The sequence below is a fragment of the Colobus angolensis genome, unplaced genomic scaffold (genome assembly GCF_000951035.1).
Source record: "Colobus angolensis palliatus isolate OR3802 unplaced genomic scaffold, Cang.pa_1.0 Scaffold99, whole genome shotgun sequence".
NCBI lineage: Eukaryota > Metazoa > Chordata > Mammalia > Primates > Cercopithecidae > Colobus > Colobus angolensis.
In genome coordinates, this window is record NW_012123931.1 from 3,407,367 (window position 1) to 3,416,504 (window position 9,138).

The following is a 9,138-nucleotide window of genomic DNA, read 5'->3' on the forward strand; positions in this document are numbered from 1 at the left end:
AAAAAAAAAAAAAAAAATAGAACTGGCTCTACAGAGCCTTCCGGTGGAGGTGAGGCTGGGCCTGAAGTATGGAAGCATCTGGTTTAATAATCAGGAGTGTGGGGTGAGGTGTGGAACCCAAGCAGTATCTCCACAGGCAGGAACAGCCCTGAATTTGGCCACCCTCAGGGCTGTTCCTCATGGAGCCCAGGCATGGCTGTGAAGCTGGACCTGAGCCCTGCATCTGTTACCAGGAAGGGGAGGGTGCGGAGGAGCTCTCCTGGGGGCAGGACAGGGTGAGGACAACTGCCCCAGGCCAGCAGGGGGCGCAGTAAAGAGGACAGCAGAGCCCCATGCAGAGATCAGATGGGAAAAGGAGACAAGGTTGTGTTCTGAGGACATTCTTGGATTTTATGAAAAGACTTTAAAAAATCCCCAAAACCCAAAAACATTTTCTTGGATTTTCATCTGAGCCTATCATGTCTCTGCTCTTAGCAAGTGTGCCCGATTTAATAAAATCAGTACTGGCAGCCAGCAGCATGTTTTTGTTCTAGAACTTTAGACTATCTTTTTTTTTTTGAGACGGAGTTTTGCTCTTGTTGCCCAGGCTGGAGAGCAGTGGTGCGATCTGGGCCCACCACAACCCCCACCTCCCAGGTTCAAGTGATTCTCCTGCCTCAGCCTCACAAGTAGCTGAGATTACAGGCATGTGCCACCACACCCAGCTAATTTTATATTTTTAGTAGAGACAGGGTTTCTCCATGATGGTCAGGCTGGTCTTGAGCTCCCGACCTCAGATGATCCACCCGCTTCGGCCTCCCAAAGTGCTGGGATTATAGGCATGAGCTGTGTCTGACTACCTTAGACTATCTTTTGGAAAATAAGAGGAATGGCCAGGCACGGTGGCTCATGCCTGTAATCCCAGCACTTTGGGAGGCCAAGACAGGCGGATCACGAGGTCAAGAGATGAGACCATCCTGGCCAACATGGTGAAACCCTGTCTCTACTAAAAATACAAAACTTAGCCGGGTGTGGTGGCGGGCGCCTGTAGTCCCAGCTACTCAGGAGGCTGAAGTAGGAGAATCGCTTCAACCCAGGAGGCGGAGGTTGCAGTGAGCCAAGATTACGCCATTGCACTCCAGCCTGGGTGACAGTATAAGACTCTGTCTCGAAAAAATAAAAAAATAAAAAGTAAGAGGAATAAATGAATAATAAATAAAACAGTACAGAAAGGGTATAAAGTCAATAGTAACTCTCAGCCCTCATCACCCCATTCACTTGCCCCTCAGCACCCCACCCTGTAAAAAACAAAACAAAACAAAAAAACAAAAAAACCCCCACTCCCTAGAGGTAAATACTATGAACCATTTTGAATCTGTATAGGGTACCAACAGGAGCCTGTGTGGTCTCAAGCTTCTGGGTAAAGCTTGCTCTGTGTCTTTCCTGGGCTGAACCTTTTCCAGGGAGAAGGGACTACAGCTGTGGTGTGGCAGGGGCAGGCACAGGACCCTTCCAGAGAGAGGTTTCTCAGGATCCCAGGAGCATGATCAGCAGCCCCACTTCAGTCAGGTGTCACTGGCTCGCCCGCCGGCCCTGGCCAGGGTTTTCTCCTCTGTGTCTGAGGGCTCTTTTTCACCTTCTCAGGATCCCTCTGTGACCCAGCTGACGAACACCCCGCAGGGCGGCCTGGCGGAATTCAACCCCTTCTCAGAGGTTGGTGAGCAGGCCCTCTTTCCAAGTCCCGTGACCCTCTGGGGTGGTGCTGGGGTCTCCGGGGCAGGGAGCCTTGGCAAGGACAGAAGCAGCTCTGAAAAGCGGCAGTCCTCAAAGGGACGGTCCTAACATGAACCCGGGAAGCAGGGTAAGGATGGGAAAGCCACCAAACGCTCTGTGAAATTCTCTCCTTGAGATCTGTGACCAGGGCCCTTCCCCAAGGAGGTCAGGGCAGTGCCCAAGAGTGCTGGACCCAGCGAGCCCAGGGGTGCTGGGTTAGGGATCAGATGGCCTGAACCTGAGGCTTGTTGGCTGGGAAGCCACAGGGGAAGGCCCAGTGCAGGCCCCAAGGGAGTCCCCTCACAGGCAGGGGCACATCACCCATCCTGCTGTGGGTTTGCCCCCTCGTCACCAACTAGTGGAGTCCCACTCACTTCTGTCCTTTGATTTGTTCCATGTAGACAAATGCAGCGACAACAGTTCCTGTCACACAACTCCCTGGGTCCTCGCAGCCAGCGGTTCTCCAGCCATCAGTGGAACCAACCCAGCCGACCCCCCAGGTGCTGCTGACAAAGAACTCTGGTCTTTTCTCTCCAGTGAGGGAATCAGCCAGACCAGTAGCTGAGCCCTGAGGCTCGGGGCAAGCAGAGAGCCTTCAGCCTTGGCCCCCTAAGGGCCCTCTTGCTAATTTGTTTGGAGCTGGTCACCTAAAAGTAGAGAGGCTGCTCTGCCAATTAATATCCTTACTCCCTCCGTCCCATCCACCACCACCACTGAGAAATAAGCTCTACTCACCAGGCTGGGCTCCTTGGTGCCTTCAGAGAGGGCATTTGTCCCTGTTGTACCCCTCCAGGTCCTCCTCAGGCCTTTGACTTGTTCTCTCTTCCTTGGGGCCCAGAATCTCTCTTCTTTTTTCTTTAACTTCATTGATTCTCACCTTCCTTCCTGTCTTCCTTTGTCCCTTCACCAAATACTGTGAATCCCTTTGTCCCTTCACCAAATACTGTGAATCTTTTCTGCTTTGTGCCTGGTGTTCCACTGCACTGCCTCACTGCCCTCCTGCCGTGCTCCTCGTTGCCCCTATGAGCGTGACCCACGGTGGAGTTGTGTGTTGCAGCTCCTGCTTAGACAGGCCGGCAAGTTCCCGCCTGCCCAATTCCTGGCAGCGAGCGAGCTCTCAGAGAGGCAGATGCTCCTAGGAGGAGAAAGTATTCTCAGAGACAGCTACATGCGAAAGCTTCCGAAGGTAGGCCTAGTGTAGATGAGCAGGAAGAAGGGCAGGGCACCCAGAGCCTGCCCAGCGCTCCTCCCAGGCCCCAGAGCCCTGTGGAGGTGAGGCAGCCCTTACATGTGGAGGTGCCTTTCTGTGCAGCTGGGTGGTGGGCTGTAGGGAGCTGGGTCCTTCTCAACTGATGTCACAGACTTGGAGGAGGTCAAGACCCCCAGCATGGCACAGCGGGGTCAGTTCTGCTCCTGCTTCTGCCACCAGTGCCTGAAACTTGCCTCCCCAAGGCAGCCTTAGGTCTTTGAAGAGTTTTTGGAGAGGTTGGTGTGTGTATACATGTGTGTGTACACATGTGCCTGGTTTGTCATCCTGTGAGATGACCAGTTTGAGATCTCTCCCTAAAAAGGACTGGAGTTTCATCTATCAGGAGGAACCTGGCCCAAATGGCAGCAGCTGCCAGCAGGTGCAGGGCCCCGGGGCCAGGTCTGTTCAGCCTCATGTACAGTCAGTCCCTTACTGTCACTCAGAGGCTCTGCCCTGCCTGGAGAGGAGATAAGTATGGACTCTGCACACCACTAAAGCCAGGCAGGGCAGGGCAGGGCCACACCTAAGGGGCTGTCCTGGGGTGTAGCCAGTCGCAGTTTAGGGGGACCTCAAGAGGCAGCTCCTGGGGGCAGGCCAGGGGGCAGGGTGCTTGTGCAGATCCTGAGGCCATCTGCCCTCACATGTCTCCCTTTTCTACTCACTGCTAGCAGGCTTGCACTGTTTTCCTTCTCACACATACACCCAGGCTCTTCAAATGAGGCTTGGGTCTGTGGGTTTCTTGTTATAGTTTAGTTTCTTGTGAGGTCTTTTTCCCAAAGGTCACAATCACTGAGCTCTGCCTTGACCCAGTATGAGGAACAGGTGGAGGAGCCACTGGGGTTAGTTTTCCCAACTCAAGCTTAGGGATGAGGGCAGAGGAGAACCTAGTCATGGCCAAGGGGCCAGGAAGGTGCGGGGGCAGTGGAAGACAGGTTGGCCTCTCTAAGGTGGTCTCTGGTACCTAAGACACTCTGGGAGACGGGGACTGCTTCTGGGACTCCTTGCTGGCTGTCCCTGCCTGGGGCAAGGCCTCTCTGCCTGCCCACCCAGGCTGACACTGTTTCTGTTTGTTGTGTCTGGCTGTCCCTGTACCTCCCCTGTTCTCTCCAGGCTGTGGTGTCTGCAGCCCAGGCGGGCCTGCTTCGGCAGCAGGAAGAACTGGACAGGAAAGCTGCTGAACTGGAACGCAAGGAGCGGGAGCTGCAGAACACTGTAGCCAACTTGCATGGTAAGGCTGCTGGGGCCTGGGGCTGCCCTGCCTGGCATAGATGAGTGTCCTGAACCCTGTGTGGAGGGCCTCCCAGTGTTCACCCTGAGCTGCCTCAGAGTTTTGTGGGGCTCTTCTCATCACAGGACGCTGGTCCTCGGAAGAGCAGTACGTTGCAAGTCAGGAGACCTGTAGTGTGGTTGTAATAGCTGTAGATTACTTCTGCCCTCCTTCCTAGCTCTAAAATGCCTTGACTCTTTGATAGCATAGGGGCATTGGTCCCACAATTCCTTGCTAATGGTGATGAACTGAGTTATCACACTTGTGGGCTGCTTGTTAATAAAAATAATCACTTAGGCCATTTAGCTCTCTGTATTTCCCAGTGCATTTGGGATCTGTTATCTCAGTGTGAGCTTGTTGGTATCTCTTTGGGTTCCATTCCTGTTCCGTCCCACTCCATGCTCCATGCAGACTCCAAGCCCTGCTTGCTGGAGCCCCTCTGGGAACCCTTGTTTGGCCCATACACTGTGCTGGCGTGCACGCACCTCGATGCCCCTTCTGAGGCTGGGCCCTCACCTCACTCCTTTTCCCTCACACAGTGAGAGACAACAACTGGCCCCCCCTGCCCTCGTGGTGCCCTGTGAAGCCCTGCTTCTATCAGGATTTCTCCACAGAGATCCCTGCCGACTACCAGCGGATATGCAAGATGCTCTACTATCTGTGGATGTGTGAGTCCCGCTCCTGCCCTCCAAGCTTAAGGGCGAATTGGGTGTGACTTCAGAGCCCCATCTTGGCCCTGGCTGCTCCTCCCTGGTATACAGGCTTTTAGCAGACTCCAGCCTTCCTCAGTGCCTGGGCTGGGTTGGGGAGATGACTCTGTCCACAGGCTGCCTCCTGTCTGGAAACCTCCTTGAAAGGGGCAGTCCAGACCACAAATCACTGAGGGTGGGACTAACTAGAGGCTTCCAAGTTCCTTCAGAGCTCACTGCACTAAAAGGCCCTTCTTAGGTGAAGGCCTTCCCTGTCCACAGGCCTGTGGATTCTGAAGGGTGAGGAAGAAGACTTCTCCTGCAGCTCCATCGGGGGCCATCCAGGGCCAGGGAAAAGCATTGCTAAAGGAAAGACTTCCTTCCCCAAGGACCAGCCCTGGGTCTGCATCCTCCCTCCACACCCCTCAGATACCCGGGCTGTCCCATCACCTCTCAGGAACGTAGTTTGAGCCCTGGTTTTGAGGTCCCATAAAACCAGGATTTGGGAGCTATCCCTGCCTAGGTACAGAGCGGGCTCCTCTGTCTCTGCAGCTGCCTTCGCAGCATGAACTTCACCTCTCCTAGGGAGTGGCCGCCACATTGGAGCCCCTCAGCCACCGTGGCACAAGTCATACTCTGTCCTGTCCCCTTCCCCAGTGCATTCAGTGACTCTGTTTCTGAACCTGCTTGCCTGCCTGGCCTCGTTCTCGGGTGACAGCTCCAAGGGAGTGGACTTCGGCCTCTCCATCCTGTGGTTTCTGATCTTCACTCCCTGTGCCTTCCTTTGTTGGTACCGACCCATCTATAAGGCCTTTAGGTGAGTGAGGCCGGGGCAAGGGGTGAGATTTTATGGCTGGCACCCCAGGTAGCAGGCTAAGGGCTATAGGCCCTGGGACCCAATCCAAGTCTTAGAGCAGAACAGAATGTAGGGAAATCCACTTTCCCTACATTCTGTTCCTCTGTTCCCACCCAGAGCACAGACTGGGGGCCCTGTTCTTCAGTTTCTGTACCTGAGGTCTACTCTGGGCCCTGTCCTTGGACCAGGCACAGGAGACTTAGAGAAGGGACCTGCCATCCCACTGCTCCCAGTCTAGCTGATGCCGTTACTGGGAAGAGGGAGGGGACGCTCTTTGGGAACTCCCTTCTGAGGCTCTAGGGTGTGCTTCTCTGGTAGTGTCAGACGAGTGCTCTCCAGGGCTCTTCTCCATGACTATTGATGCTTCCCTATAACTCAGAGTGCCAACACCTAAGCTAGATACCGGGAACATAGCTGGATACACCTTACAGACCCCCAGGGGTTCTGGAATTGTACCTCAGGGTTGATGCTTTCAGGGCTGGGAGCCCAGCAGGCCCTGGGAAGAGGGGATAGGGCAGTGGCTGAACCATCCCTGTACCATTGGAGGCCCTGAACCCTCACTGTGCTCTAGCCCTCAAGGACACAGAGATGGAAGTCCTCAGCTCTTGAGAGAGTTTTGTCTGGTGTCCCCTATTCCCCAAATTTTTTTTATTCCACTCAGATGTACAGGTTTGGTTTTGTTTTGTTTTGATTGTTCTTTGTTACCACGCATCCTTAAGTTCTATTGTTTTTGTTTTTTTGTTTTGAGAGGGAGTCTCACTCTGTCTCCCAGGCTGGAGTGCAACGATGCGATCTCGGCTCACTGCAACCTCCTCCTCCTGGGTTCAAGTGATTCTCCTGCCTCAGCCTCTGGAGTAGCTGGGCTTACAGGCGCACACAACCACACCTGGCTAATTTTTGCATTTTTAGTAGTGATGGGGTTTCACCATGTTGACCAGGCTGGTCTTGAACTCATGACCTCAAGTGATCCACCTGTCTTGGCCTCCCAAAGTGCTGGGATTATAGGTGTGAACCACCGTGCCTGTCATCCAGGCTGGAGTGCAATGGCGCAGTCTCGGCTCACTGCAACCTCCACCTCCCAGGTTCAAGTGAGTCTCCTGTCTCAGCCTCCCAAGTAGCTGGGATTACAGGCACACACCACCATGCCCAGCTAATTTTTGTGTTTTTAGTAGAGACGGGGTTTTGCCATGTTGGCCAGGCTGGTCTCGAATTCTTGGCCTCATACAGTTTTATTATTAGAGATTTATGCCTTTGGCTTAGTTTTTCTTGCCTGTTATGAAACACAAGTACTCCAGAAGATGGAGTCTTAGGCTCTTTATTTTTAAATTTACTTATTTTTCTGAGACAGTGTCTTACTCTGTTGCCCAGGCTGGAGTGCAGTAGCACGATCTTGGCTCACTGCAGGAGCGTTAGGCTCTTTATATTGTCCTTTGGGGGAGCAACTTTATCAGCTCTTTAAGGAAGGGGTCAAGCACTGACCCCTTAAATTGGAAGGCAGTGAAAGGCAAGCTCTTCTTGATTATGGTGGGGTATGTGTGTGTGTGTGTCCCTGTGGATGGTGTGGCTGGGCCCCTGGAGCTCTGTCTCTTGCCCATGCTGCCTCCTGGCTCCTAGTGAAAAGAGATGTCACACCAAGTAAGGATGCTGAGGAACATGGCCCAAGCCCTCTTGTGACTTCTCATTTCCCTCTCTCTCCACAGGTCCGACAACTCTTTCAGTTTCTTTGTGTTCTTCTTTGTATTTTTTTGTCAAATAGGGATCTACATCATCCAGTTGGTTGGCATCCCTGGCCTGGGGGACAGGTGAGACCTGGGCATCACAGAGGGAATTAGGTTTTGGATAGGGGACTCAGCCTCTCTTGCCCTGTTTTCTAGCTCCCAGAGAGCCCCGCCAGTGCCCTGCTTGTCCTGTGGCGGGGAGTGGGTGAGTGGGCCAACTCAGATCTGCTTTGGGCCTTCTTTCCAGTTCTTTATCAGTAGCCACTCACTTTTTTTTTCTCCTTGATGCTAAAGGCATCAAAAGACACTCATCGGTCGGGCGCAGTGGCTAATGCCTGGAATCCTAGTACTTTGGGAGGCCAAGACAGGCAGATTGCTCGAGCCCAGGAATTCGAGACCAGCCTAGGAAACACAGGGAGACCTTGTCTCTGCCAAAAATAAAAAAAAATTAGCCTGGTGCAGTGGCATGCACCTATATAGTCCCAGCTACTTGGGAGGCCGAAGCAGGAGGATCGCTTGAGCCCAGGAGGTTGAGGCTGCAGTAAGCCATGATTGCACCACTGGACGCCAGCCTGGGTGACAGAATGAGATCCTGTATCAAAAAAAAAAAAAAAAAAAAAAGACACTATCTTTCCCTGCTCTCCACTTTCTAGGGTGTTGTGGGTGAACTTGACTTGACTCTTTAGGCTACCATGACAGTGTCCTGCACTGGATTGCAGCCTCTTCCTTTTCTCCTGCCACACCCTCCTGGAAGCTGATGGATGCCCAGGCCTTTGCAGACTGAGCTGCGACTTTTTTCAGATGCCTTGTAACTAAAGGAGACAGGTCCCTCACCTCCCCTGGACAGGCTGCTTCTGGCTGCCCTCTTTGAGCATACAGCTGGTTTGAGTTTCCAGGATACCTCAGTCCTCAGCTCAAAATTAATCTCAAAAGAAAAGCTGATGGCTTATGTTTTCCTTTCTGCTCCAGTGCACGGGGAGCATTGCAGAAAGGTCAGACTGGCACTTGGCTGACAGCCTGAGCCTGGAAGGGCGGTGCTATTTTGGTCCCCTCCCTCCGGCAGAGCTGGCAAGTCCAGAGCAGTGGGGAGAGAAGGGCTGCCTCCCCTTACCCTCCAAGCAAGTGCACGCTGCCCTCCCACCACCCCTCATGCTTCTTGCCCTGCTGTTGTTAATCTGGTCCCTTTTGACCAGTGACCCAATTTCATTACTCGTTACCTAAGTAAGACCCTGGTAGAAAAACTGTGATTCGTGACGGCCGTTTGCACCTGGACTGGGAATCAGAAGGCTTGAGTTGGCCGGGTGCGGTGGCTCACGCCTGTAATCCCAGCACTTTGGGAGGCTGAGGCAGGTGGATCACTTGAGGTCAGGAGTTCGAAACCAGCCTGGCCAACATAGCAAACCCTCATCTCTAAAAAAAAAAAAGAAAAAAAATACAAAAAAATTAGCCGGGTGTTTTGGTGGGAGCCTGAAATCCCAGCTGCTCTGGAGGCTGAGGTAGGAAAATCGCTTGAACCTGGGAGGTGGAGGTTGCAGCGAGCCAAGATTGCACCACTGTACTGCAGCCTGGGCGAAAAGAGTGAAACATCATCTCAAAAAAAAAAAAAA

At 53.1% G+C, this 9,138-nt stretch overlaps 1 protein-coding gene across 1 annotated transcript in view; it reads left to right on the forward strand.

Moving 5' to 3' along the window:
- The window catches only part of SCAMP2 (secretory carrier membrane protein 2), a 35,831-nt gene that overhangs the window by 22,680 nt on the left and 4,013 nt on the right, over positions 1-9,138 (forward strand). Inside the window, exons 2-7 of the mRNA XM_011932886.1 lie at positions 1,624-1,692; positions 2,154-2,252; positions 4,112-4,229; positions 4,808-4,936; positions 5,615-5,774; positions 7,514-7,615. Of these exons, the coding sequence (XP_011788276.1) occupies positions 1,624-1,692; positions 2,154-2,252; positions 4,112-4,229; positions 4,808-4,936; positions 5,615-5,774; positions 7,514-7,615 (677 nt within the window). The remainder of the gene's footprint in view (positions 1-1,623; positions 1,693-2,153; positions 2,253-4,111; positions 4,230-4,807; positions 4,937-5,614; positions 5,775-7,513; positions 7,616-9,138) is intronic.